Source organism: Apus apus, chromosome 18 (assembly GCF_020740795.1).
Source record: "Apus apus isolate bApuApu2 chromosome 18, bApuApu2.pri.cur, whole genome shotgun sequence".
Classification (NCBI taxonomy): Eukaryota; Metazoa; Chordata; class Aves; order Apodiformes; family Apodidae; genus Apus; species Apus apus.
Window position 1 is genome coordinate 10189686 of NC_067299.1, and position 17215 is coordinate 10206900.

Consider the following 17215-nt stretch of genomic DNA (forward strand, 5'->3'; position numbering starts at 1 on the left):
GTACTTCCTACCTAGTATCTTACTGTCCAGTACTGACAGGCAGTCCACTTCAAACAGAAAATATTTTAGAAATGAGGAACAGGGGATCCAGTCTCTCAGTGACCCAAAAGGGTGGGTTGTCCTAATTTTTACGCATGTTCAAGAAAATGCAGATTTTGATTGAACCAACCAAGTGAAGTCATTAAAGCACCAGCATAGGCAGGTGCTGTGAGTAAGCAAAAGGCTTTAGGGGAGTTTGTGGGTGAGATGAGGTTTATTTTTTCTGTGGTTTTAATTGTTAGTTGATATGCACCTGGAAATAGAAGGCAGACCATATGCCATAGTTTGTGAACATTTATGTTAACAGTAGCTTGAGGAGCTTCTGGAATTCCTGTGATTATTTTTAAATCTGCAGGAATCATTAGTTGTGTAGTTAGCTACAAGCCCCTAAATAACAAAACTGGAGAAAGTATATCCTGAATGAGACTTTTTGAGACAAGATTTCTGGATGTCCTGGAAGTGGATTACAGAATCAACAGGAAAACCCAAATAGTACTCTGCTTCTTTCCTCCCTCTCTCCTCCACATGCAAAGCCTGTTGACAGGAAGGACACAAAGAGTCTTCCCAAATGGTGAATTGACTGACCTCCATTTTTTTCTGTATATTTAGGAGGCAAAGTTTTGGAGGTACAGAGCAGCAATTATATGAGGGAGTAATTTTGAAAACCAGATGGATCTTTCAGAGTGCTTTCATTTTCATCTTTTGATAGAAAGGCTGGTCCTAGAACAGCTGCAGTGTCAGAAGTGACTTCAATGTGCAGTTGTGAGGCAGTCCAGCTCTGCAGAGCAGCTGCTGACTGGGAGGCAGGTTCATTGGTTTCAGCAACACGAGCTGCATTCGCAGCCAGAGGCATCAGAAGGTTGCAGGAGTGCATAAAACCTGAGCATGGGTTTATTTGGAGAGGAGAGTAACCAGGAGCATTCCTGGATTTCTGGATAAACTTCTTAGAAATTGACAGTTTCTTTGCATTTCTGGTTCCCCAAGAGGACAGAGGGGGAAGCCACTGGAGGGAGACCCTTTGCTTTCAGTTGTCTCGGTGTGGGGGATCCCCTGGCCCAAGCCAGGCTGGTCTAAGAGTTGGCAAATGTTGCTCTAGCAGGAATAAAGCATCACAGGCTTTTGAAAGTTACTGGTTCATGTTGTATCCATTTGTTTTTTCCAGAAACCTGGAAAGTGGTGTGCTATGCATGTTCACATCGCCTGGCAGATCTACCATCACCAACAGAAAGTCAAGGTCAGTCTTCCCTGCACTCCAGATGAATTGCACAGGGAAGCTGGGGGAGGGAGGGTTTGCCCCTTGCTGTGAGCAGTTGTGTGCCATGGCTAATGCCTTGTGAGAGTCACCAAATGCAGCATGATAGCACACCTGCCATTTCCTCGTCATGGCATATTGGAATTAAAAACCTAAAGGCAGAGTCTCAAAGGAATGTCTGTGATGCCTTGGGGCAAGGACACCAGATCTGAGGTGATAACAACCAGTTTGTAGCTTGGCAGAGGTAGATGTGCCTGCTGTTATTCATGGCTGAGGACACAAACACAGCGAGGTTGTGTGAAGTGGGGAAGCTAGTCATGTGTATCCCATTCCTCTTACTAATATTCACAGACAGAAGAGGGCACGGGAAGATTTCTCCTGTCCCTGCAATGCTTCATCCACAGTGGCTGCACAGGCTCCCATCAGTCTTTTTCCACAGCACATCTCCCAGCTGGAGGCTGGCACCTCTGCCTGTCTGGGCTGGTCAGGCAGATGAAGTCATGTTATCCAGACACTGTCTCATTGCACCAGAGGTAAAGGGGTGCAGATCTTTTCTTTGTTATGCCTGCTTTGAGACTTGAAGGGTAAGGGCCATGGCCAGTTTAGACTCCTGAAATAAGATGTCAGAAAAAATCAAACAATGTATTTCTTTAATAGGGTGTTTCCATTCTTACTTTGACTGTATTTTCATTGCACATGGACTCACTGAAGGTTTCTTTACCTTTGTTATATTTTCACTGAACTTGTCACTGAAAAATTCTGTGGTGCTCCTGAAGTTTTTCAGTCAGTGAGGAGAGGCTGGTGGTTACTGTTCATCCTTGTACTTCAGGAGTCACTAGCTTGGGTTAGAAGGTAAAATGAACAAGGAGTCCCCAGCACTCTGCAGTCTGTGTATGCAGTGGAGTTGTCTAAGGTAGTGCTGGAAGAATATGAAGATGTTGAGCAGCTACTAAAACCTGCAGCTAATAGAGTTTAAAAATAACCCTTTTAAACAAGGTTGACAGGTTAATTTGCTGCAGGAGACATATCTCTCTTCTCTGCTTCCTTATGTTTCCCCTGCTAGTGATCTTCATTCATCTTCCCATTATCAAAAAAGACAAGATTATAGACCCAGAGAGTTATATGTCTTTTTTCTTTTTTTTTTTTTATTGAAAAGGTATTTTCTTGAAATGAAATTATGATTCCCATGCTATCTTTGTCCTTTGAATCTTCCTTGATTTGATATTCAGAGAGAGGTCACACTGGTGTTTTTATAATTCACAGTAAATGCCATTTTCATGCAGCCATTTCTCTTACCTAATACTTTTCTGTCTTGCATGTTAAAAAACAGGAATAAAGTGCAGCAAAGGATGTTCCTTGACTTTTTGAGGCTGTGCATGACAATAATTTCAAGAATAATTGGGAAATGTATTTCACTGTCTCAGTTCAGTCAAAAAACTAGGCATGGTGTCCAGTCAGTAAGGAGAGTTGGTTTATGTCCCCTTGGGCTGTCTCAGACTCTCACGTGGGAGTGAAGTCCCCCCTGCATGCAACCACCAAGTGTGAAATCTCCAGCTGAAGGCTCATACAGAACTATTTCTCCTTCTAGCCCAAGGTTGTGAAGGTGCCTTTTCTTCTGCACAAGCTGAAGATGCTGTCTGGCTGTAGAGCAGGGAATAAAATACATTTACAGAGAGATTTCAAGTTTGCATGCAGTGCCACCAGACTGCTTGCAAAGTATGGAAGAATTGGTAACTATCTGGCCTGCTAGTAATTGCTTGCAGAGGGCAACAGCAGACACTGAAGAAGCAGGAAAATGGGAAACTTTAAAACTCAACCTTCCTGACCCCAGGAAAAATTGCATGCAGCTGTGGATGCTGTTTGCCTGCCTGCAGCTCTGCACCAAGACCCAGCTCAGACCTGTGTGACCTGTCTGCACACCCAGGGAGTTCCTCAGACCCAGGGTTGCACACCAGCTCTGGGCACAAAGCTGTTTTACACACCTGCTTAGTGCCTTCCTGGCTGGGATTCGAGAGAGAATTTATGCCCCATAATTGGCCCTCTCTCTGCTAGGAAAGGCCTTATGGCTCCATCTAACCTGCCATGAAATCAGTGCAGACACTGACACTGGTTTTAGTGGGCCCTGAGTTAAGGTGTTACAGATTTGTGGAGCTTTAAATACACTGGTAAGGATTATCATCCAGAGGTGTGCTCTTCTGAACAGCATCTGGGGTTAAAATAAATCTGATACATTTTCTTTGGTATGATTTTAGGGTAAGCCAAGACATTCAAAACTCCTTTAACACATCCATGATATTCCTGTTCCTCTTCAGACAGGAGGTTTTTCTCATTACTGGAACAGCACCATTTATGTGGCTGCCAATAAAGTTGCAGCCTTTTGCTGTTCTGAGAAAGGGCTGTCAGAGTTCTGTAACTTCGTTGTTAAAAAGAATAATAAAATGAGTTCACAGCATAAAAACCTGGCATGCAGGCTTCACCTGAGGCCTTTTTATTTTCTGAGCTTAGTTATTAAAGCACAGGACCTGGACAGGCTGGGTCGATGGGCCGAGACCAATGGGATGAAATTCAACAAGGCCAAGTGCAGGGTCCTGCTCTTCGGCCACAGCCACCCCCTGCAGAGCTTCAGGCTGGGGAAGAGTGGCTGGAGAGCAGCCCAGCAGAGAGGGAACTGGGAGCACTGGTTGACAACTGGTGGGACACGAGCCAGCAGTGAGCCCAGGTGGCCCGAAGGCCAGTGGCATCCTGGCTTGTGTCAGGAATGGTGTGGCCAGCAGGAGCAGGGAGGTGATTCCCCCTGTGCTCAGCCCTGGGGAGGCCTCAGCTCCAGTCCTGGGGGCAGCTCTGGGCCCCTCACTGCAGGAAGGCCCTGGAGGTGCTGGAGCAGGTCCAGGGGAGACAACGAGGCTGGGGAAGGGACCAGAGGGAAAGTCTTACAGGGAGAGGCTGAGGGAGCTGGGGTTGTTGAGCCTGGAGAAGAGGAGACTCAGGGGGGACCTTCTCACTCTCTACAACCACCTGGAGGGAGGTTGTGCTCAGGTGGAGTTGGGCTCTTCTCCCAGGCCAGTACTGACAGGATGAGAGGGCCTGGCCTGAAGCTGCTCCAGAGGAGGTTTAGGTGGGATCTCAGGAAGCACTTCCTCATGGAAAGGGTGATCAGACATTGGGATGGACTGTCCAGGGAAGTGGTGGAGGCACCATCCCTGGAGGTGTTCAAGGAAAGGCTGGAGGTGGCACTTTGTGCTCTGGTCTGGAGATGTGGTGGTGTTGGTCACAGGCTGGACTTGATGATCTCAGAGGTCTTATCCAGCCTCAATAACTCTGTGTGATTTTGTGTAACTTGGCCATCCTTTCCATTTCAATATCCTTGCAGGCCATTATCTCAAAACTTTGATCAAGACTTTTTTTTTGCAGCCTTCTTTTTTTGGGGGGAGGGAGGAGGGGAGATTTTTCTCATAGCTAATAGACATGTTGGTAGCAGTTGAAAAACAGCTACTAGGCCTGCACATTAACTTGGTCATAACTTTTTAATATGCATATTTATATCATTGTAATGGTCTGTACTCTGAGCTGCCACTGTATTAAATACTGATTTATAAAGCGTAACTTGCTCCAGAGTTGCTGTTAAGATCTACTGGCTCAATGTTACACATTTGTAAATCCTTCCAGCTGACCTGCACAATTAATCAGCAATCTGTGTTTGGGGAATTCTGGCAGCACAGGTGATTGGGAATTTGATTTTCCTCTGCATTCTATAAAACTATTGAAGTAGGGACCAGTGAAACGAATAGATGGCACAACGAGCCCATCCTTCATCCACGCAGTGTTTACAGTGCAGCTACCTCAGCAGATTTACCTTAAAAAAAGTCTGCTGATTCTGATACCATATCCAGAGAGTGACAGTCAGTGCTCTGGATGTGGAGTGGGAAAAATGGGACTTCAGTTCTTTAGTCTCAGACACACTTGATCTGTAATCCCATTCATTTTGGTCCACAGCTCGCTCAGCTGCAGCCTCAGAGGCACAGGATACACTGCCCCAAGTGTCCCTGGATTGCAGCTCCAGCTGGAAAATGAATGGTTCTGGTGTCCATTGCTTCTCACTGCTGGAACTGTCTGGCAGGGGGTTCCTGCAGTGGGAAGAGGGTCAGTTGGCAGCTCTGCCTGGCCAGTTGATGCTGTCACCCAGCTTTTCATACCCCTGCCCACCTGAGATCAGCTCCAAACTCAGGCTGCTCTTTGGCTTTGCTTTAGCTGTTTGAAGGCAAAGCTGTTCCTGCAGCTCAGCAAGTGTCTGAGGCCTCTGCAGAGATTTATGTTTGTTCTGCAAGTCAGGTGTGTGCTGAAGTGCTTTGCTCCAGAGGGATGGATGTGAGCATATGTGAAAATACTGTTGATATCTGTGGGAAATGTGCCTTGGGAGCTGGAGATTTTCCCCCTTCCAGGAAAATAGCTGTGCACCTGTGCTTGGGGCCCCAAAAACTAGTGTTGTTGTTAAAATGTCAGTTAGCATGAATAAATTGCTGTGCTCACATCATTCTGAGTGTCTCTTACTGCTGCTGTCTTTTAGGATGGTGTCTTCCAAATCCTGTTTTTCCATTTCAGAAACAGATGCAGTCTGATCCACACAAGCTGGACTTTGGCCTGAAACCTGAATTTCTGAGCAGGCCACCAGGCCCCAGCCTTTTTGGAGCCATCCACCACCCCCATGACCTGGCCCGGCCCTCCACTCTCTTCTCCACAGCCAGTGAGTACTGAGAAGTGAAATCTTCTTGTGGCTTGCTCATTAAAACAATAATCCTTGCCATGTTAACAGGGAATTTCCCAGATGTTTTGGCTTATGAACTCTCTGAAAGACATGCCCAGGGCAGTTAGTCAATTTGATAATAGATGCTTTTAAAAAAAGCCCAACCTACTGAAATGCCATGCAGGTAACAAATGGAGGAACATTTCTTCACACAGTGATGTCTGATGCATCATGGAGATGACAGGTTGGAAATATGCTGGATTTTACATGCCTTTTTTTTTTCCCCTGTACTGAACCATCCTCCCCTGCCCCTTATACTCTGCCTGGGAATTTCTGTTTAGAAAAGCAGCTGCTGTTTGCACAGGGCCCTGGCCCCAGAGTCCCTGCCCAGAGTTCAGCAATCTCTGCTCACAAGAGCTGCCGAGCCCAGCACACAGTGAGTCCCTTCCTGAGCTTTTGCTGGGAATTCACCCTTTTTGCTTTGTTTTGGCAGGTGGGGGTCATCCAGCTGGCACCCCTTTCGGCCCACCACCTCACCACAGCAACTTTCTCAACCCAGCTGCTCACTTAGGTACGTTCTCTCTGCAGCCAACTAACGGGGAGCACAGCTCAGAGGTACCACACGTTGACCTTTGCAGCCATTAAAGGTTGCCCCCTGGAGACTCTTGGAGTGTCCTGCCTGCTTAACCTTTACAAACTGGCCATTTTAGCTGTTTAATTTTAGTGACTGCCCAAGTAGCAGCTCTAAAAACACATAATAGTAGCACTGACAGCATGTTTTGAAATACTTCTGAGCACAGTCTGGCTGTTAGAGGAGCAGTGACAGGGCTGGTTTGGTTTCATTGTAGTCATGTTTATAACCAGTCAAAAAAATACTTAAGGTGTTAAAGCTTCAGTTCATAGAGGGGGTTTCTGGTCCTAACTCCTACTTGGATGTCTGCTTTTTGTTTAAGTCAGTGGGAAACATATCCTTAAAACCTTGTGATCTGGCCTCGAATTTGTCTCTTAGTGAAAATTAGTGAATACACATTTAAAACAAATCCAGCCAGGTTACCAGGTGTTGTTATTTCCCTTTTAACTTACTGATGGGGTACCAAGGTGTCTGCTGCCTATGGGAGCATCCCAGATCAAGCTCTAAATTGGCATTTAATTTTGCATAGGGAAGGACTTGGGATGGTCACCACGTTGATACAGCAGACTCATGATACAGGCTTCTAATTCTGCAGTTGGCTGTCTCTAGAAAATGCTAAGTTTGAGCTTCCTTTTCTCTGTGCTGGTATTTATCAGAAGTCATTTCATCAAAAACATTTCACTTCTCCAAAGTAAAGTGAGAGGAGAATTTGCTTCATATGACTGACTTACAGTCTATGTGCACTAAATACTAAAAAAGCTTATTCTAATATTTTTCAGTCCATAGCAGTTTGTTGTAATATTAGCAATAAATATCAGGAGAATTACATACTGCTCAGGCCAGTGTGACATGTCAGTGTAATAGGACATTTAATTTCTATCCTGGCTGTGCTTTAGGAGACATGGCCTGAAGGTGTTCTGGGGCACAGGTGCCAGAGTTAAGAGTAGTCTTGCTGGCCAGGGACATTCCCTGAGAAAGACCTAGGAATTGAATTGGAAGGGAATAAAAGGAAAAGAAAATGAAGACGTTCCCAGGTTATAAATGAACCATTTACTTATGCAGAGCTACAGGCATCAATACCATGTATAATTTAACATCTTGTTTTTCTTTGAAGAGGAAGGGTTTCTGGTGAGCTGATCCCAAGCATTTGGGCTTTGGGAGAACCAGCATTTTTTTCTGCCCCATCCCCTCACAATCCCCGCGGTGTTGTGGGATGTTCAGCTGCTGTAGGGCACAGCCAGAGTGTCACAGTGTGACTCAGGATTGACAACAATGCTCTTCATCCCCTCCCTCTTCTCACCCAGGCAGGGAAGGAGAGAGAGGATGAGGAGAGAGACTCTCTGGATCGAAAACTAAACTGGGCAGCTTTAATTAAACACCAATGATAAAAGAAAATATATACAATTATAAACAAGTATGTTCAGGAATGTGCAAATGCCTCTTGCCTCTCCCCACCTCCAGAAACTCCCACAGCATCTCCTGAGCTGGGAACAGTCCCAAAAAGTTCTGGAGCTGCTGGACAGAGAGCAGAGTGATGAGGGTCAGGAGAGCTGGAGCCTGAGGGTCCACGGTGCGGGATGGACGGAGTCCTCCCCGGATGCCGTCCATGGACGGAAGAGAGGGGAAGGACAAGCAGGAAGAAAGTTGTCTTCTGGGATCTCTGACCTTTCTCTGAGCTTACGTAGCTCTATGGGATGGAATATCTCTGGCCAGTGTTGCTGTCTGTCTTAGCCTCCTGTGGAGGGGTCATAGATCTCCTTGTAGAGTCTGAGGGCAAAGACGTGACTTTGGAGTCCTGGTAATAACACAGACATCCAGGATTTGTTACCGGTCAAGGCTGGAACACTTACTGAGGGGAAAAAAATCAGTAAAAGTGGCTTCATCCTGGCTCAGACCAGGACACAGCTTTCATGCAGATGTAGTGCAGTTGGCTAACATGCTTGATGGTCATTCCAAGCTGGCAGTGAGCTGCAACTGTTTGCCTTGGTTTGCAGAGCCCTTCAACCGGCCGGCCTCCTTCAGCGGGCTGACGGCGGTGGGGAGCAACGCCTTCGGGGGACTGGGGAACCCCACAGTCAGTGAGTAACCTCTCTGTTTATGCCTTCTGATTTGCTGGGTAATTCAGGATATTGAGTGATGGTGACTATTTTGCTGTCTTTTTTAACCAGTTGCTTAGACCACATACCACTAAGAGACGGGACTTTGAAAAGTGGCCCTTTTTTGTCTCAATCACATCATTTTTTTCGTCATCGGTAAATTATTTTCTGAGTTACTTAATAGTTTGGGTTCAACGTAGTGCTAAGTGTCACCATTGCATTGCTCAGTAAAAGAGGAAGAACCCCAAGAATGTAGAACCTATAAGGAGTTTGTGACATTTCTTGTGGTTTTGTTGCATGTTCAGAGACAGTTGATGTGTGCAGCATCCCTAGCTGTCAATGGGAACATTTTTTATTTCCTTTCTCACTAGTAATCCAGAACATGTGCCTGGAAAAGATCACTAACCTGCATTTATTCGTCCAGGATCATCAACATTTCTCTAGATTTGAACAGTCACAAAAGATCATTCTAGTAAAAATCACTTTCTTTCTCCATACTTCAAATGTGGCATGATTTTGGTCACGTTCCTTTGGTTCAGGATCAAACACAACAAGTTCCATTATTTATAGTCTGTGTAACGTTCATTTCCCGATGTCTCCAACATATTTGGAATAAGGATCATTTTCACTTTTTTTCTTACTACTTCATCCCTGGTCAATTTTATCCACAGCATTTCCCTTTCCAATTAAACAGCTGTCAGATGCCTGCCCGTTGTTAGGAATCAGACCCTCTAATGAATCTCTGTTAATCTCCTTTCCTTTTCCAGCTCCCAATAATATGTATTCATTTTAACTGAGTGCTGTAAAAGTTTTTTTGGTAAGTACCTTCACTAGAGCATACCTTTTTCTTAAACCTTTTTGTTTTCCACTTCACCATTTCAGCACCCAACTCAATGTTCGGCCACAAGGATGGCCCCAGTATGCAGAGCTTTAGCAACCCTCACGAGCCCTGGAACCGACTGCACCGAACTCCTCCTTCGTTCCCGACCCCTCCGCCCTGGCTGAAGCCAGGAGAGCTGGAGCGCAGTTCATCTGCTGCAGCTCATGACAGAGATAGAGATGTAGATAAACGAGACTCATCTGTTAGTAAAGATGACAAAGAAAGGTACGAAAGAACACTTCCAAGAATTGTCTAGTTCAAAGCTTGGGGCTCTGTTCCGCTTTTAACCCTTCCCAGCCTGGCACATTGTTAAACCAGAGCTTCAGCAGAGGGACGCCTGTAGAGCTGACACCTGTTGCTGCCTGTGACACGAGGCACTACCAAGATGCAGGTTTCTAATTCAAGTAGTTCCCTCTGCATCTGTTTCTCTTCTGACTTGACTGTCCTGCAGCAGCAGCAGCTTTGCTGGAGCAGAGCTCAGGCAGTGTCAAGTGAGAACAGAATCAGACCCACACACTCCGTCACCTTGTGGTTCTCATTGTCACAGGTCTTTTGCAGACTGGACGAGTAGATACGTGCCTGATGGGATGAAAAAAGGATGAAAAAGTCCATCAGACACATATCTGCACCTTTGAATACTTAAATAACGTTGTAAATCAGACCTTTTCTGCAAAACAAAGCACCCTGCCTCCCTCCTCAGAAGTGGACTGACCAGAGGGACCGCTGATCAAATTGTAAAATTCCAGTACTGTGAAATGCAGGGAGTAGGTCCTTGCCCAAAGCCACAGGAAGCTTCAATGCATGCAGTTCATGAAATCAGCCTTATTTCCCCTCAAAAAAAACACACACCACATGCACTGCTGCTACACACCTTCAAGCACAGTTCTTATTTGGTGTTTTACATGGTCTTGCACACTACCATGTCCAGGCTGGGAAGGGTTAATGAAAAGTAAAACCTGGTCATATTTTTTTCTGTCAGGACTGTTCCCATTATACAGTTAACTCAGTAACAATTCCTCCTAATATTTAAGTACCAAATTAAAAGAATTTGCCATTCAGCAAGTGTCATGCCTTCCTTGAAAAATGTAGAGAGGCTGATATCAGCTTTTTCAGTTGTGGCTTAATGGCTTTCCTGTTAAGTTTGCACATGACTACATAATGGCTATTTGTTTCTAATTTTTTGACATAAAAGAATATTTAGGAGATGTGCTTTTCTGACTTCTCTGTCACTAACCCAAATATATGCATTAGTAGCCTTTTCTAAAAGAAGTTATGCTAACACATTAGATATTCTAAAAATACATGTAAGAGCTTTTACATGATATTGTAAAATGTAAAGAGCAAGTCAAACTACAGATCTTTTCACCTACATTTTTCATTTGGAATATTTTCTGTTTGGTAGCATAGCTTCATTATTTTCATGTCTGGTGTTAATACTTCAAAAGAAATTGCTGTTACAAATTGGGGATTCTGTCCTGCAAAATGTTTAAGCATGTGAGTAACTTTACTGGCTTGAATGGCAAAGCATTTTAGTTACTGATGATATGGGTAATCCTTAGAATAATGTGATTATTTCAGTTGCTGTTTTGTTGTTTTCTTATGAAGTGTTCCTGCTGAAGAAAATTCCTTTCAGCTATACATTCCTTGCAAGCTGCTTTGGCATTGCCTGAACTCCATATCATAGCTCAGAACACATTTATTTTCAATTATTTATAAGCTTAAAAGTGAGCATCATTCATGCCTCATACCTCTGCACAGCTCTGGCTGCCAGTTGAGTCCAGTAATGTTTTTGCCAGTCTGGTGTTGCTGTGCCTCCCTCAGTGTGGTTTGGAAGAGCTCTATTTTGCAGCATGCTCAGCCTGTTGCCTGTATGAGAAGATGCTGAGATTCCCTTCCTGGAGACATGCTCCCTATGTAGACATTCTCTGGAGTAGTTTGGGAGCCTTTCGTAGCTATTCTTTTCTCTTCAGTGGCACCCAGCAGGGTGAGGATATAGCCCTGCTTTCTAGCTCAGGTCCCAATCTCTGTTTCCTATTTTAAGCTCATTTGCCCAAACAGGAAGAACTGGGAATCACACCTGGAGGTATGACTTAATTTCAAAATCATTCTGTCATCTCAGGTCTAATTTTATCAGCCCCCACATGGGCTGTCTTGCCAAAAGCATTCATCTAGATTTCTTCTGTGGTCGGTGGAAAGGTGCCTCAGAGAGACCTCTTAACTTGGCTCTTCCCCATCCAAGATGGATGTTAGATCAGGGTGCAGTGAATCACGGGTTGCTCTTTTAGGACAAGCTGTATGGCCAGGGTACCACAAGCCCCTGCCAGCTAGAGTGAGATAATGGAAATGAAGATAGCTTAGATAATACCAGGCTACAATCTGTGAACCTTCCCTAGGTGCAGAGCTGGCTGGGGAGTTCCACTGCAGTGTCCTGAGACAGTCCCCTCTTTCTTCTGGAACATCATTTGCAGCTGTGAAGCTCTTTTTTTTGTTTGAAGGACTGCATTGCTTCAGCTCAGTGTTAGGAAAAAAAACATCTTTAAAGTAACTGTTGTTCAGGATTTGTTCCTTCTCCGGGGTGTTTTGTTTAAAAGCTGTCACTGAGCAATTCCATTCTAATAATGGCATTGAAGGGTATGTGATCCTAGAGCACTCACCATCCAAAAGTACCTACAGATGGAATTCTTAAGCAGTTCAGCTCAGCAAAAAAGTACATAGCAGAAATTGTGTAGGTGGAGCAAGTGTCCACTTCAAAGTCACCCTCTGAGTTGCCCTTCAGCAGGATTGCTCATCTTGCCCAGAGAGTTTCGACCTCACCCAAGCATGTTCAGGCCACTCTACTGGGCAGGGATGCAGCACCCAGAGAGAAACGTGTGAACAGGAGCTGGTTGGCACAGCAGAACCTCACTGCCTTTAGCAGCACATCACCCACCTCCCCTCATGGAGCAGAACTGCCACCCTCAGCAAACAGCAGGTGTCCAGCACTGAATGCCTGGAGCTGTCTTTACGGAGAGACTCCAGCTCGGAGATCAGTTGAAAATCATTGGAAGTGAGGGATTAGATTTACCTTATGAATTTGATTCATTTTAAATAGGAAAGCTTTTTCACTTAGTGCTGTCCATTCCAACTCCTGGTCAACACTGCTTGCAGAAAATAGTTGGTATAGGATCCATACTGAGGTTTTGTGCACTGCCAGACAAGAATTCCATCAACGTTTGTGCAACATAAAGAGGTTTGAAGGATGAAATGAATTCACAGTATTTTGAGACTTCCTGGCATCAGCAGGGAGGTGCTTTGGCTCTGTCCTGCTCTGATTGCTCTGCCCTAGGAATGGGAGGGGGTTGGTAATCTGAAGAGCAAGTGACTCCAAAGAGATGATGATGTTTTCAGAGGTGACCTGAGTGATGCCACACAGGGCAGACTGATCTGTGCTGGGCCATCTGTGAGGGCTGCCTCTGTTAAAGCTCTTGCACTGAACCTCCTTGCACACTTGGAGAAGTGCCTCGTCTGCCCAGAGAGGTGGATTGTCTCCACTGGCACTGGTGTCTTGAGAGGTTTTTGTTTTCAGTTTTAAGAAGTAAATTGAATTGTGAGAAGCGAATTGAAAAGGTAGAAGATTGAAGAAAACAGAGAAGAAATTACTAATATACATTAGGTCTAGCAGTTATTTAAAAATCAGCTGAACAAAATGTTAACCTCTTTTCCCAAATGTATTCTTAATAGAGGAAGCAGATACAGTACTAGGACCCATGTCATTTGGATTTCACAATCTCACTTTTTTTTTTAAATGAAATTACTATGTTTTTTATTTTTCTCTCTCTTTGCAAGCAGTTAAGGCCATTCTCTTAGAAATCTGTGTACTAGAGGTACATTCCCTTGGGAGCCTTCTGTGGACTTAGTGTTTGATATCTCAATCAGATCATTCCCAAAGCAGCTTCAGGGTTGAGATAGTAGAATAGGTCTAGTTTAGAGATGGTTCTTGTGGTGTTTGGGGTGTGCCAAAGAGCAGAGTGTTGTGCATGTTATTAGCTTTCTGCAAAGCAAGGAGTGTCAAGTCAGACAGCCTAGGTGCTGTTGTTTTATTTGCAGAGTTTCTCATGCCTTCATTTTTACACTTCTCTTTCTTCCAGGGAGAGCATTGAGAAAAGACACTCCAGCCATCCTTCGCCAGCACCTATCCATCCAGTCAACTCCCTCGGACATAATCGCAGCTCAAATGAGCAGATGAGGAGCCATCTGAACCCCGAGGTTCGAGACAAAGAGAAGCCCAAGGAACGCGAGAGGGATCACCCCGAATCTCGGAAGGAGATCAGTGTTGAAGAGCACAAGGTGAAGGACAACTATATTTCGGAGAAGGAAGGCCTGAGCCATGACAGCCGAGTGGTGGAAGAGTCTAAGCAAATGTCCAGGGTTCCTTCACCCTATAGCAGGCCCCCCGTTGTGGAGAGCACCAGGCCTAACAGTACTTCAAACCGTGAGGTGGAGAGGAAGAACGAGCCGGCGTACGATAATCCCAAGAAGAGCAGTGAAGTCAAAGTGAAGGAGGAGCGAAAGGAAGACCATGATGTTCAGCCTGAGGGACCTCAGACTCATAGGTCATCTGACCAGCCACCACCTATATCTACATCTAACGTCCATCCAAGTCCTTTAGTGTCTATGCCCATGACTGTAGGTGTAACTGGTATACATCACATGAACAGCATCAGTGGCCTGGATAGGACTCGCATGATGACCCCTTTTATGGGAATTAGCCCAATTCCTGGTGGAGAACGTTTCCCCTATCCTTCTTTCCACTGGGATCCAATGAGAGATCCTTTAAGAGATCCTTACAGAGAGCTGGATATTCATCGGAGAGACCCCCTGGGCAGAGACTTTTTGCTAAGAAACGACCCCCTTCACCGTCTTTCTACGCCGAGATTGTATGAAGCAGACAGGTCATTCAGGGATCGAGAACCTCACGACTACAATCACCACCACCATCACCACCACCCTCTCTCTGTTGACCCTCGACGGGAGCACGAGAGGGGCAACCACCTGGATGAGAGGGAGAGGTTGCACATGCTCAGAGAGGACTATGAACACGCGCGCCTGCACTCGGTTCATCCTGCCGCCCTGGATGGGCACTTGCCTCACCCAAGCCTCATCACACCTGGACTTCCAAGCATGCACTACCCCAGGGTCAGTCCCCCGACAGGACACCAAAATGGCATCCTCAATAAAACTCCCCCCACAGCAGCTCTCAGTGCCCCTCCGCCTCTTATTTCTACTCTGGGACCTCGGCCTGGGTCTCCCAGAAGGACTACTCCTCTGTCAACAGAGATGAGGGAGAGGCCTCCTTCTCACACCCTCAAGGACATTGAGGCTCGATAAGCAGAGTGAGACTGAATAAAAACCAGAAAAAGAGGGACAGAACCTTGTAAATGAACATAATATAAAGACCTTCTTACTAGTCACGGATACAGACTGGGGATGTGACCCCCTGTACAATATGTATAGACCTGAGTGCAAAGATTTTGAAATGGTTTTTTTTGTATATTATATGTTGAAATTTTCCAGATCTTTTAGCCAAGTCCACATGTTCCTTGTGTCTCCTATTTTATTTCTAAGTTTAAAAATTTCAAAATTTGAACTGAAGAACAAGACATGAATCTGAATGACTTGACTAGAAACAAACCACCACCGATGTTAACCATTCAAAGCTCTTTCAGACCAGAAGTGAAGACAATTGTAGATATTTATGTAAAAAGATTGCTTCATGGGTTAATGGTTCATATATGCAAAAAGGGTAAGATGAAAGCTTTACTTTGTACAAATGTAAATAGATAAAATTAAGTAACATAATACATTAATACTTCTTAAACTGTGCTATTTGCAAACTTAATATTGATCAACACAGTTGGCTTATGCTGTGTTACTTATATTGTTATAGACAGCTAAACCCCTTCAACTATGCAATGAATTTTAAGGCTTTTCACAAAAGCCTTTATAACTCAAAGGAGCCTTTTCAACACACAACATAACTAAAGTCATATTTTCCCTGAACAAGCTCATCTGTACTAGAAAACGTGTTTCTCCTGCTTGTTTTGTTAAAGGAACAGCCCAGGAGGAGTGTGGTTGTCTCCCTGAACCCCTGCATCGAGGTGCTGACGTTGCTGTAGCTCATGTGTTCTCTGGAACATGCCAGGGTTGGTGACCTGTGATCCAAGGCTGCAGGCATGACAGCTTGGGTTTCAGTCACATTAATCTGGGTTAAACAGAGTAATAATCAAATCCTGGAGATTTTCCAGAACTTTCATCACTTAACATGTCAGGTTTATTTTTGGAAGAATATCTGCTTACAGCCATTCATGTTTGGTTTTCTTTTTATTGCCAGTGTGTCGTTTTTCTCTGTACACACACTTTATTTTTTGTTAAGTGATTTTTAGCCACATTGAAACAAATCCTGCAAGAAAGCTGATACTTTTCTAAATGCTAGACATGTATTCACTGTGGATCAATAGTTGAATTAATGAACTCTGATGCAGATTTCATAATGCAATTTCTTGTATTTCAGTTGGTAATAAAGTCTGTGAATAGTTAACAGGTCAGCCTGGTTGTTCCCTAATCATAGAAGACATGAAGTAACAAGAAGAACATGGTCCTTTTTAAAAATATGCATCAATCTTCTGAAATCTTTCTTTTCATAACACTTTTTTATAACGCGTTAAGTTTCTTGTCTAAATATTTGGAGAGAATATGACTTTATCAGAGAGAATTCAATACCTTGTCTACTGGACTGTAAAATATATGTATGAAATAAAATTAGTTCCATTGGTCTTCTAGTGTATTAAAGTGCTATCTGAAGTTGTTACCCTGTTTTGGCAAAAAAAAAAAAAGGAAAAAAAAGAAAAAAGTTACCTACAGACAGTTGTTTCTAATGATCAGAGATCTATTTTAGTAGTCAACTGAAGGTTTAGTTGTGAGCTTCAGACTTTGTGAACTCCAGATGTTGTGCAGTGGTTTTGTTTTGGTTTTTTTTAAGAACAAAAGGAAAAATACAAAAAAAACCCAACCCTGAGGAATATGTACACTGGAACCATAGTGGTAGCTTTCAGTATTGTAAAGAGATTGTTATATACAAACCTTTTTGCTGTTTATCCTGTATGTAATAAAGTCCTTTCTAGATCCTATGTGAAAAGCAAAGTGAAGCGGCTCTCAATCTTCAGCATGTTTCCTCATCAGCGAAGACTTGTGTAATGTAAATTGTGCCATGTTATTAAAAAATGTGAACTAAACTGCTAGGTGCTTCTTTGTGTGGAGTACCCCATCGCTGCTATGGGGAGAAAAATGCTTCTTCCCAAGAGTGGGTTTCTTTTCAGAAGAAATAGCTTCTAAAAATAGAAAGGCGATGGGAAACTGTTCTAAGCCGTCTGCTTAAAATTATTGTAGTGATCAGGAAAAAAAATGGAACAAAACTGAGAATAGATCCTGGGCTTGTCCAGATTCGTAAAAGTATTGTAACATTCTGTTTATGGTGAGGTTTTAATGAACTGCTGAGTTTGTCTTTCAGTGCAGTCCCATCCTGCAGCTCCTGGCTGTG

At 44.2% G+C, this 17215-nt stretch overlaps 1 protein-coding gene across 5 annotated transcripts in view; it reads left to right on the forward strand.

Moving 5' to 3' along the window:
- AUTS2 (activator of transcription and developmental regulator AUTS2) overlaps positions 1 to 16900 on the forward strand; it is a 769537-nt gene extending 752637 nt beyond the window's left edge. For 4 of the 5 annotated variants that reach the window (XM_051636183.1, XM_051636184.1, XM_051636185.1 and 1 more), the window contains 6 exons: positions 1202 to 1273; positions 5891 to 6032; positions 6526 to 6603; positions 8658 to 8741; positions 9642 to 9864; positions 13767 to 16900. In XM_051636183.1, the coding sequence (XP_051492143.1) occupies positions 1202 to 1273; positions 5891 to 6032; positions 6526 to 6603; positions 8658 to 8741; positions 9642 to 9864; positions 13767 to 15006 (1839 nt within the window). In that variant the 3' untranslated portion in view covers positions 15007 to 16900. The remainder of the gene's footprint in view (positions 1 to 1201; positions 1274 to 5890; positions 6033 to 6525; positions 6604 to 8657; positions 8742 to 9641; positions 9865 to 13766) is intronic. The other variant, XM_051636186.1, reaches the window with a different exon arrangement.
- Positions 16901 to 17215: the final 315 nt, after the last annotated feature.